Source organism: Moschus berezovskii, chromosome 14 (genome assembly GCF_049115385.1).
Source record: "Moschus berezovskii isolate FMDL1 chromosome 14, NW_MosBer_1.0, whole genome shotgun sequence".
Lineage (NCBI taxonomy): Eukaryota > Metazoa > Chordata > Mammalia > Artiodactyla > Moschidae > Moschus > Moschus berezovskii.
In genome coordinates, this window is record NC_142473.1 from 89126907 (window position 1) to 89142112 (window position 15206).

The following is a 15206-nucleotide window of genomic DNA, read 5'->3' on the forward strand; positions in this document are numbered from 1 at the left end:
TCACCAACTCCCAGAGTCCACCCAAACTCATGTCCATCGAGTCGATGATGCCATCCAACCATCTCATCCTCTGTCGTCCCCTTCTCCTCCTGCCCTCAATCTTTCCCAGCATCAGGGTCATTTCCAATGAGTCAGCTCTTCGCATCAGGTGGCCAAAGTATTGGAGTTTCAGCTTCAACATCAGTCCTAGCAATGAACACCCAGGACTGGTTTCCTTTAGGATGGACTGGTTGTATTTCCTTGGAGTCCAAGGGACTCTCAAGAGTCTTCTCCAGCACCACAGTTCAAAAGCATCAATTCTTCGGTGCTCAGCTTTCTTTATAGTCCAACTCTCACATCCATACATGACCACTGGAAAAACCACAGCCTTGACTAGACGGACCTTTGTTGACAAAGTAATGTCTCAAATTACAGTTAGGCTCCAATTATAATTCTTTTTCTCAGCTAATCAGTGGGTACTGTGGGCACAGAACTGACTTGCTGAGGACCCCAGTCTTTGGTCCTCATTGTTGATACTTCCGGGATTCTGTGTGGTCCAGGCCTGAATAAGGAACAGAAGACAATCACAGGGTGTGTGTGAAGAACCTCTGGACCTATTGTGAGATGGTCTCAGTCTTGTATCCCTCTGCGTGGGGACCCAGAACATGTCAAGTGCTAGAAATGAGCAGTCAGGGGACTGCGAGGTTAGGGAAACATTTATTGAGTGCCTGCTCTGGGTCTCTGGCTGAAGACAAGAGGCAGAGTGTGGCCAGGCTTTCATTCAGACTCAGGTGCCGGGTGTCCCGGGATGGATACCCCTCCTCCCCAAGCCTAGCACAGAGTCAGCTGAGGCAGTTGTACTGAAATAACGCCTTTATTTACTGAAGTCCAAGTCATAAGCCCCAGTGCAGAGTGGGTTCTCCTTGCCTTGGGGCATCATGCGCTACTTGGTGGATGACTCTGGATCTTTCTCCTCACTGACTCCAAAGGGCTTGGGATTGGCCTGTGGGAGGTCAGGGTTTCCTCAGATCCCTGTGCCCACACCCTCCATGGGTCCTGCCCCTCCTCACCCCACCACTGCCAGCCTCTGCACTTTTGCCTGGGATGTGTCCCATTGGAAAAGGCTTTCCCTGAGGACCATCTTCTGAGGTGCCTTCCCACCCACAACTCCTCTCACAAGCTCTCTCTGCTCCCTGCACCGGATTCCAGGACTCACAGCTTCTCCTAGGCCAGCCTGCTCCTCTTGCTTGCTCTGGGCTTGGGCAGGGACCTGTACCCCAAGTTTTTCCAGCTCCTCCTTCAGCCTGGATAGAAAGAGGTCGGGAGTGGGGTAGGAGGATGTGGCGGGAGAAGGGTAGGATTGTAAAGGGACCAAGAGACAGAGTCTAGAAGGGAATAGAGGCTTCCTCAGCCACATTCCCCTTGGGAGCTCGGGGGAAGGGCTCCATACCTACCTCTGCCTCTTCTGCTGCAGCTGCTGACACTTCTGCTGCAGCTGCTCCTGGCGCTGGGCAGCAGCCTCCAGCAGATCCTGGGCTTTCCGGTTCTCCTCCTCAAACAGATGACTGAGGGTGGGGCCGTGGGTGCTGGCAGCTCCCTCTGTCCACTTACTCCCCCCTCCCCATCCCTGTCTTACACCACAGCTGCTGCCTCCGGGCTGCGGAGGAAGAGCCCTTCATTGATTGTGTGGCCCTTGGCTCCAAACTGCGAGCACAGACGATGCTTCACATCCTCCAGCTTTGCCTCCACCAGCTTCTCTGCAGCAGGAAGGAACGGATGGGCAGGGCAGGGCAGGGCAGATCAGGGCATCCCCATCTTCCAGGCCTCACCTTCCTTAAGCAACTGCTCCTTGCTGCTGTCCAGGGTGCCGATCTCCAGGGCCAGCCGCTCTGGTTTCTGAGGGATAATAAAGGAGACCTGTGTTCATTGGAGGGACTGATGCTAAAGCTGAAGCTGCAATACTTTGGCCACCTCATGCGACGAGTTGACTCACTGGAAAAGACTCTGATGCTGGGAAAGGTTGGGGGCGGGAGGAGAAGGGGACGACGGAGAATGAGATGGCTGGATGGCATCACCGACTCTGTGGACATGAGTTTCAGTGAACTCCGGGAGTTGGTGATGGACAGGGAGGCCTGGCGTGCTGTGATTCATGGGGTCGCGGAGAGTCGGACACGACTGAGCGACTGAACTGAACTGAACTGTCCGCAACTCCCGGCTTTCTCCCACGTGCCTCAGAGAAGCCGATCTGGATCTGGTCTTTACTCATACGCCTCACTTCCTGCATGCCAGGCACAGTCCAGCTTCAGGGCCTCTGCACTGGCCATTCCCTCTGTCTGGAGTTGGTCTACCCCAGATACCTGTGGTGTTATGCAGGAGAAGCTCATGAGGTAGTTAGTGTTCAGGAATTCTGCAAGGGGATCCTGCAAACACCAAAATTCAAGACTTGTTCTCTGGAGAGTCAGTTACCAGTTCAGCACTGTAGCTCCTACTCTTCCCTCCATGTGACCTCACAGAGTCTGTCCATCCTGACTTTCACTCTGCCTATTTTCTTGTCTGGGATCCCTAGGTGGCAAATAGTGGCCTGCTTATTTCCCCACTATCTGCCCTGTGTCTGTCATGGCCCCAAAGACATCCACGAATCTCCTAATGGATAACCCATCCTCGGTTCTTCAGAGTTCCTCTTGAACTCCTAAGGCCCCTGGGAGGCACCAGAGATGGGTGGGCAGGGTGAGTGAAGATGGCGACACCTGGTGGCAGCGGGGGTGGTGAGGAACCAGGTTCAGTGTGATTCGGACACATGGCCGCCGGGGCTCGCTCAGAACTGGGTGTGGCAATGGACGGGAGGGAGGCCTGGAGGGCGACACTGAGTTTCGGGCCTAGTGCTGCCAGGGAAGATGCGGAAGGTGGACAGCGCAGCTCTGAGGGACTCACGTGGAATTCCCACAGCTCCTTATACTGGCCCATCAGATCCTCCAGTTGCTCCTCGAAATCCAACCTGGGAACCAAACACACAGGATGAGGGGCTGTGGGCTGAGACACCCCTCCCAACCTGGTTCACACTGGCGTCTTTATGCACAGACGTGAGGGAGCTTGCCTGTGCTCTTCACTCTGCTGCAAGCACCTTTGCCTCCTTGACCCTCCAAGCTTCAGCTCAGCCAGGTCTTCTAATCCCCATTCCTAGTATTACCTCCTCCCCGCTTACAACCCATCCAGCCTCCCAGGCCTTGGAAGGTGGACTTTACCTCAGCTGCCTCTGTTTGTTCTTTTCTTGCTCAATCTGGGAGTTCAGGGCAGAAATCCGCTCTTTGCACTCCTGCAGCATGGTTTGCTTCCTGGCAAGAGGCAAGGCAGTCACCATGCTTTCTGAATAATCTCTCCCTAGGAGGGGCCTGGGGTGGAGCTCCCACCTCCTTCTCTTGACATCTGTTCTAGCCTTCCAGATTGAGTTCCTTTCTGTAACTTTTGGGGTGGTATGAACACATGCCCTCTGGAATGTTACTGTGAAGATTAGAAAGATCACTGTGGGCGTGGTCACACACACAAGCACACACATATTGATCTCATGTTAATTCCTCAAACATATTCAGTGTTGGTATGCTAGGGGCTTGGAGGCCTCCGGTCACAAAATGAGCAATATAAGCATCCAGGAGCTAGAGAGATGGGTGAATAGAAGGATAATGGGTGAATGGAGAGAGGCTGGTGGACAGATGGTTGGCTTGATACCTAAATGACGGGACAGATGAAACTATAAAAAGCACAGAATAAAAACCAGCTGAAGAAATTTAATTGACATTCTAGCAAATGAATGATTATCTCAGTGAATAAGATGGTAATCAATACTACGCCCTACTGTTGGGAGTCACGGTCTTCCTATTTTATAGAGGAAGATGAGAGCTGTGGGTCTAAGGACGATTTCCCTTAGTTTTTTTTTTTTTTTTTTACCAGAATGAAGGGGTAGCACTCAACAGGGGCTAGGTGGAAGCTCTTACCTCTGTGCCTCGTTCTCCTTATCCTGGCAGTGGAGCCGGAGGATCCTCAGGGTCTCTGCAGGGAGGGGAAGTTAGGACCCTGTGACAGCCCATCATGGCTGAGGTTTGGGCAGGGGTAAAAACACCAGATTATGTGAGGTCTCCTGAAGAGCTGATGGGACTCTGTCATCTACTACATGTCTGGTGGAAGCCACAGGAGGGAGGCAAGGTGACTCAGGCTTCAAAAGGCTTTTACTGCTATAGAGTGGGCTTCTGAAAGGCAGCAAAGGCAAAAACCTGGAAATAAAGTAGATGCAATTACCTTGCTTTTTGCTCAAGATCTCTTTCAGGCGTACTTTCTCTCCACTCACTGGAAAACATAGTAACATGTTCGGGCATCACCAACCACCCACTGTACCCTGAGAGACTGGGCTTGGCAAGCCCTACCCCCAACCCCAAATGTAGACCCCCCTCGAGGTAAGTCCCCTTCCCCTCTTGTGCGCATGCTCCCTGTGGGCACCAAAGGGCACTTGATAAAGGGTGGCTGAGAGGACCCTGTGGAATGCTAGTGAAGTTACACGGAGGGAAGAGAAAAACACTTCACCACAAGTTGGGTAAAGGCGGTGAACAAACACATCAAGCAGTAAGGGGCATGTGACTAGGTGGGGGCAGGGTGCTGATTCTGGGTGGGGAGATTGGGGAAAGCCTCTCTGAGAAAGGAGCATTTGAGCTGAGAGCTGAATGATGCCGTCAGGCAAGAGGAATCTGTGTTATATGGGGGAACTGCCTAGCAAAGGTCCTGAGGTAGGAGTATGCTTGGAGGTGTTTCAGGAACACTCCCCAAAATAGAGTGGGATGAGGGAGATTGGTAGGCCCTGAGGACGGTGAGGGTGCAGGAGTGCTTGGCCACAGCAACCATGCTGATTGTCTGGAATATTGGGTTCAAGGATGCATGATATTGTGGGGACCTCTGGGTGATCCCCACCAGGCTTACATGAGTCCAGTTCCTTCTGCAGGGTCTCCCAGACAGTCCGGGCATCTCCCAGCTCCTCACTAGCTTTCTTTTTTGCTGTGCCAAACCATAGGACATCGTGTTAAGTGTCTGTCCTTGCAAACATTTCACACTTGTCTTCAAGTAAACCTAGAGGGGCCCCTAGAGGATTCTACAGAGCAGGAAACAAGGCTTCCAGAGCCAAAGCCCTTCTTGGGCTCAGGTGACAGCAGGGCCAGGTTAGTAAACATGTGACTGTAGCACCTGTATTTGGATGGACCAATCCATGTTTGGTTTAATGCTCCTCTGTTTCAAAACACTAAATAATTTTGAATAAGGGGCTCTGCAAATCATGTAACTACTTCTGGCAGACAAGCCAAGGTCCTGAGCTCACCTTGCTGAACCTCATTAATCCGGTTAATCAGGACCTCAACCCTAGGCTCTAGGCTTCCCACTGCAGGGAGAAAAGGAGGTTTAGTGAAAAGGACAGGGCGGCAGAGGAAGGTGGATGCCCTCCAAGGGCTCAAATTCTGGGGATGGGAGGCAGGAACACACAGAGATACCGAGTCAGGTTGTGGCAACTTCAAGAGAAACAGAGGAACAACAGATTAAAAAGTGAAGGAGTGGGAAGTGCTCCCTCAGATATGGCGAGACCCCTTGAGGGCCCCAAATCAAGTGAGGAGGGCAGGCCTTGAAGTTCCCTGGGCGGGGGTGGGAGACAGTCAGTGCAAAGGCCTACTCGAGACAGGAACATGGGTGGAAGGTGCCTGGTAGCAAGAAGATAGCAGAGTTGAGGTAGAGGGAAGGAAGGTAAAGATAAAATCCTGGAAATTCAGTAGAGTACAGGGGGAGACAAATGGATGGCCAGTAAGGGGATTGAAACTGTGTTTTGGGAAAATGTTTTGCATTTTATCCCCTTATATTTAAATTTTGAATCATGGAGTAATATTTTTACTTTAAAAAATTAACTTTTGAAACTAAGAGAGAACAAATTAATTTCCCAAGGTGGTGAATTTGGTGGCTTAGAATTGATTCCACTTCTGCCTGACCCCAAAGCTCGGACTGAGCCTCAGATACAGAGGAGACACGTGACCTTTCTGCAACTTCTTCACCATTTCCATCAAGTCTTCAATTTTCTGTGAAGACTTGGCCTGCCCTGTGAAGACAAAACCAAACATTTTAGTATGTAGTAATAAGAAGCCTAAGGAAGGATCTGATAACTTGGGCTGGGACTGAGTTGGGCTGAGGGGAGATCTCCAGCCAGAGTGGCGCCTCTGCTCCTTGATCTGAGGGAGACCCTGCAAAAGAGATGAATCAGAGAGACCCCTTCATGGTCATCTTTTCCTAAAGGGTGATTGACACCAGAGATTTCCCCTTAATAAGACTCAGAGCAAGAGAAAGGGTACACTCTTACTGTTGATACTGTTCAAGGCTTGGTCAAAGTTCAGGATGTAATAACAGAAAAAAAGAAGTAGTATTAAAAATTGGAAACAAGGAGTTAGAAGTCACTGTAACTGGTAGGTGACATAATCAACTATAGATTTATAGAGAATATTACCCAAAGAAATCTCACAAGGAATAGTGAGAAAATTTAATGATATATCTTTAAACACATAAACACAAATAGCCTTTCTATATATATGTTACATATTCAGTTCAGTTCACTCAGTCATGTCTGACTCTTTGCGACCCCATGAACTGCAGCATGCCAGGCCTCCCTGTCCATCATCAACTCCCGGAGTCCACCCAAACCCATGTCCATCGAGTCAATGATGCCATCCAACCATCTCATCCTCTGTCGTCCCCTTCTCCTCCTGCCTTCAATCTTTCCCAGCATCAGGGTCTTTTCAAATACGTCAGCTCTCCGCAACAGGTGGCCAAAGTGTTGGCATTTCAGCTTCAACATCAGTCCTTCCAATGAACACCCAGGACTCATCTCCTTTAGGATGGACTGGTTGGATCTCCTTGCAGTCCAAGGGACTCTTAAGAGTCTTCTCCAACACCACAGTTCAAAAGCATCCATATCTCAGCACTTAGCTTTCTTTATAGTCCAACTCTCACATCCATACATGACCACTGGAAAAACCATTGCCATGACTAGACGGACCTTTGTTGACAAAGTAATGTCTCTGATTTTTAATATGTTGTCTAGATTGATCATAACTTTCCTTCCAAGGAGCAAGCGTCTTTTAATTTCATGGCTGCAATCAGCATCTGCTGTGATTTTGGAGCCCAGAAAAATAGTCAGCCACTGTTTCCCCATCTATTTGCCATGAAGTGATGGGACCAGATGCCATGATCTTCGTTTTCTGAATGTTGAGCTTTAAGCCAACTTTTTCACTCTGCTCTTTCACTTTCATCAAGAGGCTCTTTAGTTCTTCTTCACTTTTTGCCATAAGGGTGGTGTCGTCTGCATATCTGAGGTTATTGATATTTCTCCCAGCAATCTTGATTCCAGCTTGTGCTTCTTCCAGCCCAGCGTTCCTCATGATGTACTCTGCATATAAGTTAAATAAGCAAGGTGACAGTATACAGCCTTGACGTACTCCTTTTCCTATTTGGAACCAGTCTGTTGTTCCATGTCCAGTTCTAACTGCTGCTTCCTGACCTGCATACAGGTTTCTCAGGAGGCAGGTCAGGTGGTCTGGTATTCCCATCTCTTTCAGAATGTTCCACAGTTTATTGTGATCCACACAGTCAAAGGCTTTGTCATAGTCAATAAAGCAGAAATAGATGTGTTTCATATTAACATGCTTATAATCAATATAGGCATTTATTTTTAAATCCTTAATAAATTAGTAGATCCAAGCAATTACTATTAGTGCTATTAACATGACAATAAAGATAACTGGACATCATGAGCTATTTGATGTAAAAATACAATGGAGGATTCTTGTCAAAAAATGACGCTAACACTTGTTAAGCCTATCAGTCTAAAGAACCAGTTTAGAGGAAATACAGGGAGAGAGGACCATTTACGTGGCGCATGTGCCTGCAGTCAGCAACACCCACACTGGGGAACCTCACAGGAAAACAACGCAGTCTCTTTAATTTAAAAAGGTTTTAGGGGAAAAAGGAGAAAGGAAGACCCTTACAGACAAAGAGATTAAAGAAGCACATCAACCAATCTCAATAAATGGACAATATTTGGATTTTGATTCAATCCAATGCACTTTTAAAAATACTGATGACACAATCAAGGAAATTTGAAAACTGACTATAGATACTTGAAACAATGGAATTATTGTAGCTGTTATTCAGATGTGGGGCTTCCCTGGTGGCTCTGATGGTAAAGAACATGCCTGCAATGCAGGAGACCCAGGTTCAACCCCTGGATCAGGAAGACTCCCTGGAGAAGGGAATGGCTACCCATTCCAGTATTCTTGCTTGGAGAATTCGACAGACAGAGGACCCCGGTGGGCTACAGTTCATGGGGTCACAAGGAATTGGACACAACTAAGCGACTAACACACACATTCAGAAGTGGTAATACCACTGTGGTTACTTTTCTGAAAATAGTACTTATTTTTTAGAGATATACATGCAAATATTTATGGATGATATGTTATGATGCCTGGGACCCTTCAAAATAAAACAGTGGAGTAGGTGGTAGGGAGGGGCTGAGGATAACGAAGAAACAGGATTGGTCAAGAACTGATAACTGCTAAAACTGAAAGATGAGTTCACAGGGTAATTATCCTTAGTTCTTAATTTTTTTTCAATTGAGTTGCAGTTGGTTTACAATGTTGTGTAAGTTTCTCCTTGCATAGTAAGGAGATTTGGTTATAAATCTATATATAAACATTTACAGATTCTTTTCTATTATAGATTATAAAATATTGAATATATTGAACATAGTTCCCTATACTATACAGTAGGGTCCTGTTGACTATATTTGCATTTTGATTCCACACATAAATGATATCATATGATATTTATCTTTTTCTGTTTGATTTACTTCATTTAGTATGATAACCTCTAGGTCCACCCATGTTGCTGCAAATGGCATTATTTCATTCTTTTTAACTTATTTGTTGTTCATTCACTAGATCATATCCAACTCTTTATGACCTCTTAGACTGCAGCACACCAGGCTCCTGTCCTCCATTATGACCCGGAGTTTGCTCAAACTCTTGTCCATTGAGTCGGTGATGCCATCCAACCATCTCATCCTCTGCTGCCCCTTTTTCTTTTTGCCTTCTATCTTTCCCAGGATCAAGGTCTTTTTCAACGAGTCAGCTCTTTGCATCAGGTGGGCAAAGTACTGGAGCCTCAGCTTTAGCATCAGACTTGCCAGTGACTATTCAGGGTTGATTAACATTGTATAGGAGGATTCTCTTGTCTCCACACCCTCTCCAGCACTTATTGTTTGTAGATTTTTTTCCCACAATTGCCATTCTGATCAGTGTGAGGTGATACCTTAGTGTAGTTTTGATCTGCATTTCTGTAATAATTAGCAACGTTGAGTATCTCTTCCTGTGCCTATATTCTTTAGTATATGCTTCAACTTTTCCATAATAAAAAGGTTTTAAGAAATCACCCAAACAACCAATCAAAATAGGGAATGTAAGTAATCATTTCTACAGAAGAATGGAAAAATAGAGAAAACAGGTAACCAAAAACTACACTAATGGTTAATAATATCTGAAAAGATGTACAACCATAGTGAAATACCCCCTCCCCCCCCCCCCCCCCCCCCGCTTGAGAACGTTAACCCAAAGAAAGGCCCACACCCAGGCATTCCTGGAACTTGAGCAACCGAAAAGCGCCTCGCGGAAAGAAAAACAGCCCCACCCCGGAGGCTCATATTTCGCAAGGAAAGTCCCTGAGCTGCATTCCCCTGACCTTTAAACGAGCCAATCATGTACCTACCCGTGTGATATGTTAATTACGTGGTTTTTGGCTTTAAAACCTGTCTGTAACTGTTGCTAGGGGTCCTCTGCTCACTTCAGGTGCGGAGGGCCCATTTGCGCAAACGCTCAATAAAAATCCTCTTGCTGATTGCATCTGTCGGCGTGGTGCTTGGGTCCCAGGGTCGCCCACCCAGACGTTGGTCCGGGCTAAGGCCGGCCCAACAATAGTCATAATTAAAAAGATGAAAATGACATCCAGCATTGTATCTAGCAGCTTGGCAAGTCTGATAATGCCTTGTGTTTATTACAGTGTGGAGAAACAGGCACTAATGCACACGGACAGACTGTGGAAACTGATGCAAACTTTGGGAGGACAGGTTGGCGGCATCAGCACTTTCAAGACAAAAGTTCACTTCTACGAACTTATCCACAGATATGCTTGCTTACATATCTATGTCAAAAATGGGAAACTTGAATGCCCATCAGTAGAGAACTTATGATTCAAGCTCACAAGAGAATACTGTGCAGCCATTGAAAAGGAGGTAGATTTACGTATTAACAATGAAAGAGATCCTGGATAGACTGAAGGAAAGAAAGTACAGAACAGTATAATATAGAATCCCATCCGGCTACAAAAAGAGGTGAAAAAAATATTTTGTCAGTCTAAAAATATATGTGTCTTATTTCTAGAAAATTTCTGGCTCAAATCACACAAAAATATTTTCAACAGTACTTCTTCTGGAGAGTAGAAGTGGAAGGATAGGTAAGAGAATGTTTACTTTTCACTGTATACTTCTGCATATGGTTTTACTTTTAAATGTTAACAGACTTCCCTAGGTGACCCAAAAATGAATTTAGTTTTCTTGAGCAACCATTTGTCCAGGTATTATTAATATACTAGGCAGTGAGCTGCACCTTTGGTTTTTTATTTATTGCATATTATAAAGTAAGGCACAGAGTGGGAGAGCAGAATATATCTATTGAACAAGTCAACTAATATATTGTTAATAAAAAAATCAAGGGTACAATTGCCTATATGAGCCCCCTACTTTTTACTTATTTAAAAAAAATTTCAAATTTACTTAAAAGTTGCAGAAATAGAACACATAGCTCTATATGCCGTTCACCCAGATTTTACATTTGCTAATAATCATGAACTTCGAGAATAAGTTGCAGATACAATTCTTCATTATCCCCAAATACCCCAGTGTGAAGTTCTGAAGTACAAGGACATGCTCCTGTGTAGTAACAACAGTACAATTAAAACAGAGAATAGCAGTAAGAGATATTAACATGTGATCATCAAGTCGTAATTTAAAAATATCTCCTACTTTCACTTTTATAAATTAAAAGTTCTGCAAGTATCAGTTACATAGTCCTGGTAGAAAAAAACAAATATTAAGATTAAAAACGTTCCTTCACCTTTGCATTGCCCTCAGAAACTAGATTGGACAAGCCTATGGCAACCCATTCCAGTACTCTTGCCTGGAAAATCCCATGGACAGAGGAGCCTGGCAGGCTGCAGTCCTTAAGGTTGCTAACAGTCAGACACGACTGAGTGGCTTCACTTTCCCTTTTCACTTTCATGCATTGGAGAAGGAAACGGCAACCCACTCTAGTGTTCTTGCCTGGAGAATCCCAGGGACGGGGGAGCCTGGTGGGCTGCCATCTATGGGGTCGCACAGAATTGGACACAACTGAAATGACTTAGCAGCAGCAGAAACTAGATCCCTCCATCAGAAACATCAATTAGGAAAGCAGCCTCCAGACATCTTTCTGTGCAACCTACACAGTATTGCAATTTTTCCATCTTGCTTTACTCTCATAAAAATATCTGTTTTGAAGATCATATTGTATCTGTATGTCTAATAATTTAAAAGTTGACTTGGTTAAGTGGATTTTAATTCCACTTCATCTTCATTTTAGAAATCCACTGCACAGGTATAGCCCAGTGTGCATGGGATTTAGCTATTCCTTTCCCAAGTTTTCCTACCACCATCTAGGCTCCAGTGAGTATCCAATCCATGCATCTATATTTGTCTTGTGTGATCCTCTAGGAATGTGACCAAAAAGGGGAAAAAATAAATGTTAAAATTTGTGCCAGAAGGACTACTGCAAAGCCTTTACCCTTTCTTCCTCTCATCAGAGTATGACATGGTCTGTATCTTTACACTATTGTTAATGCTAGATAGCACCACTGCCCCCTTTTTTAAACAATCTAATAGACTGAAAATGGAATCTTGATGTCTTATTTTCTTTCATTGCTATAGAATGAATGTTTGTGTCCCTCCATATTTCAATTGTTGACATCCTAAAGTCTGATGAGATGGTATTAGGGGGTGGAGCCTTTGGGAGGTGATTAGGTCATGAGGCTGCAGCCCTTATATGAGATTAGCACCTTATAAGAGACCCCAGAGAGTTCCCTTGCCCATTCTGCTGTGAAGACACAGATGGACATCTAAGATTCAAGAAACTGGTCCTCACAACACACAAAAAATGGTATTTCACGTTAGAAGACACTGGTGAAGTCAACTGCATCTAAATACGCTATCTTAATGAACTTGAAACAAAGATACTAAGGGGTTTCTTTAGCACAGTGGCGAACACAGTAGGTGCTTAAGAAAAGAGATCTATATGCATCTGTTCTGTTTTTCTTTTTGTTCTCAGCTGAGGATTGTTACTTAATGCCACTCCCTGCTTCAAGCAAGCTTTCTGTGCTAAGTTTATTTCATTATTTAAACCTTCATTTATTAAAAAAAAAGAAAAAGCCACAAAGCACTTGTCATGTACCAAAACTGCACTACCGCCTGCAGGTGTGAAGGATACGACCAAGACGGGTTCTTGAGAGAATCTTAACAAGGGGAGCCAGGTAGGCCAAGAAGAACAGAGTCAACAAGCTCAGCGATGCGTGTTCCTTGTACAATTCTCTCCCCTTTTGTGTTAACACCTAGGAGCATATCCTTCGAGGGCTGGACAAGCCTAGGAATATTTTTTATCTTTCTTCTCTATGCTAGGCTGTAATTTCAGAAAACTTTATAACTGTAATGAGCTGCCTGTCATGCCTCTCCTTTCCCGGTGAGGTGGGAGCCATTGCTCAATAGGTCAGTGTCAGGAAGAAAAAAAAGTAATGCTATGTGGGGCAGTCTGGATCCTGGTTCGGGGGAGGGGGAATTCATTGCTGAGGACCATTATGGAACAACAGGGAAATTCAGGTGTTCGGTGCTGTGAGATGAGAGAAATGGGACAGACGCCTTCCCTCGGGTGACACAGCCCCAAGAACAAGTCCCTTTCTGTTGCAGGAGATGCCTGTGGAGACGCTAAGGATCAGATTTAAAGGATGCCCTCTGACTATTTTAACCTACTTAAGCAAAGCAGATAGGGCCAAACGAGGCCAAAGGAAGTGAGTGCACGTGGGACACGGGCCTGCGGGTGATTCCTCGCGGCACCCGGCAGAGCCGCCAAGATCCTACCCAAGGGGCTGAAGGTCATTTTTCCTCACGCCCGCCCCGACTCTGAGGAAGCGGCGCCCGCGTGCGCTCCCTGCCCACCCAGCCCTCAACAGCAGTGGTCGGGGGCCGCCGCCAGGCCCAGCTCTACCTCTGGCCTCGTCAGTGGGCCCCACGGCTCCCGCCGGTTCCGCATTGGACGATCCCGGCCGCCCGGCCATGTCCTCTCAGTTCTGGCGTGGGCGCCTCCTCTGGGATTGGACGGAACCCGCGCCAGGGGCGGGGCGTCCTCAGCACGCCTGCGCAGTGCGCGCCTGCGCCGGCCCCTCCTTCCAGCCTGCAGTCAGGGTGGCGGTTGGGCAAGCGCCAGGCTCACGCTTGAGTCCACCCGGAACAGATTTCGTGTAGAGCGCGCATGGGTCTTCCAGGCTGGCGATAGGCTGGATGAGGAGCCGGTGACCTGCTAATGACAGAGGTCTCAGGAGGGCATGTCCCACGTGGCCTTGCCCACCTTGCCAGGAGGGCACCTGAACCTGGTGGTGGGGAGCCGAGTCTCTGCACAGGGTGAGAGGTTGGCGGTTTACCCAAGGACTCTGCATGGCTTTCTGGAGGGAGACAATAAATTGCCCCCCACCCCCTCCTTATTGCAAAATTCAGACTTAAATTGAAGAAAGTATGGAAAACCACTAGAGCATTCAACTATGAGCTCAATCAGAGCCCTTACGATTATACAGTGGAAGTGACAAATAGATTCAAGGGATTAGATCTGTTAGAGTGCCTGAAGAACTGTGGACAGAGGTTCCTGACATTGGCAGTGATCAAGACCATCTCCAAGAAAAAGAAATGCAAAAGGGAAAAGTGGTTGTCTGAGAGGCTTTACAAATAGCTGAGAAGAGAAGCAAAAGGCAAAGGAGAATAGAAAAGATATACCCATCTGAATGCAGAGTTCCAAAGAATAGCAAGGAGACATAAGAAAGTCTTCCTCAGCTATCAATGCAAAGAAATATAGGAAAATAATAGAATGGGAACGACTAGAGATCTCTTCAAGAAAATTAGAGATACCAAGGGAACAGTTCATGCAAAGATGGGCACAATAAAGGACAGAAACAGATAGAAGCAGAAGATTTTAAGAAGGTGACAATAATACACAGAAGAACTATACAAAAAAGATCTTCATGACCCAGATAATCATGATGGTGTGATCACTCACCTAGAGCCAGACATCCTGGAGTCTGAAGTCAAGTGGGCCTTAGGAAGCATCACTATGAACAAAGTGAGTGGAGGTGATGGAATAGCTGAGCTATTTCTAATCCTAAAAGACGATGCTGTTAAAGTGCTGCACTCAATATGCCAGGAAATTTGGAAAACTCAACACTGGTCACAGGACTGGAAAAGGTCAGTTTTCGTTCCAATCAGAAAGAAAGACAATGCCAAAGAATGTTCAAACTACCACACAATTGCACTCATCTCACATGCTAGCAAAGTAATGCTCAAAATTCTCTAAGTGAGGCTTCAACAGTATGTGAACCGAGAACTTCCAAATGTTCAAGCTGGATTTAGAAAAGGCAGAGAAACTAGAGATCAAAATGTCAACATCTGCTGGATTTAGCAAAAACAAGAGAGTTCCAGAAAAACATCGACTTCTGCTTTATTGATTATGCCAAAGCCTTTGACTGTGTGGAACAAACTGAAAAATTCTTAAGAGATGGAAATACCAGACCACCTGATCTGCCCCCTGAGAAATCTGTATGCAGGACAGGAAGCAACAGTTATAACTGGACATGGAACAACAGACTAGTTCCAAATAGGAAAAGGAGTACATCAAGGCTGTATATTGTCACCCTGCTCATTTAGCTTATATGCAGAGTACATCATGGGAAATGCTGGGCTGCATGAAGCACAAGCTGGAATCAAGATTATTGGGAGAAATATCAATAACCTCAGATATGCAGATGACACCACCCTTATG

The 15206-nt window shown here is 46.1% G+C and overlaps 1 protein-coding gene across 2 annotated transcripts; it reads right to left on the reverse strand.

Moving 5' to 3' along the window:
• Positions 1–922: 922 nt before the first annotated feature.
• LOC129554216 (synaptonemal complex central element protein 1) lies at positions 923–13458 on the reverse strand. 2 transcript variants are annotated; one of them, XM_088843601.1, is made up of 13 exons: positions 13389–13458; positions 6032–6094; positions 5333–5392; positions 4942–5016; positions 4270–4317; positions 3969–4023; positions 3222–3311; positions 2911–2974; positions 1809–1875; positions 1616–1736; positions 1434–1544; positions 1196–1283; positions 923–970 (listed from the first exon to the last, which is right to left on the reverse strand). In XM_088843601.1, exons 1-13 carry the CDS (start codon positions 13456–13458, stop codon positions 923–925), a joined length of 960 nt encoding a protein of 319 aa, XP_088699727.1. The 2 variants fall into 2 exon arrangements, with proteins under 2 accessions (XP_088699727.1, XP_055278796.2); XM_055422821.2 differs by having other exon boundaries at positions 923–982.
• Between the last annotated feature and the right edge of the window lie 1748 nt (positions 13459–15206).

What these genes read in the sequence shown, in the direction of transcription:
- LOC129554216 (XM_055422821.2), bottom strand. Translation starts at nt 13,458, where the DNA reads ATGGCCGGGCGGCCGGGATCGTCCAATGCGGAACCGGCGGGAGCCGTG. An exon ending in GATCTTGAGCAAAAAGCAAG is followed by an intron (nt 4,024 to 4,269) that starts GTAATTGCATCT and finishes CCCTCCCTGCAG; the next exon opens with AGACCCTGAGGATCCTCCGG. An exon ending in GGAGCAGTTGCTTAAGGAAG is followed by an intron (nt 1,737 to 1,808) that starts GTGAGGCCTGGA and finishes TTCCTGCTGCAG; the next exon opens with AGAAGCTGGTGGAGGCAAAG.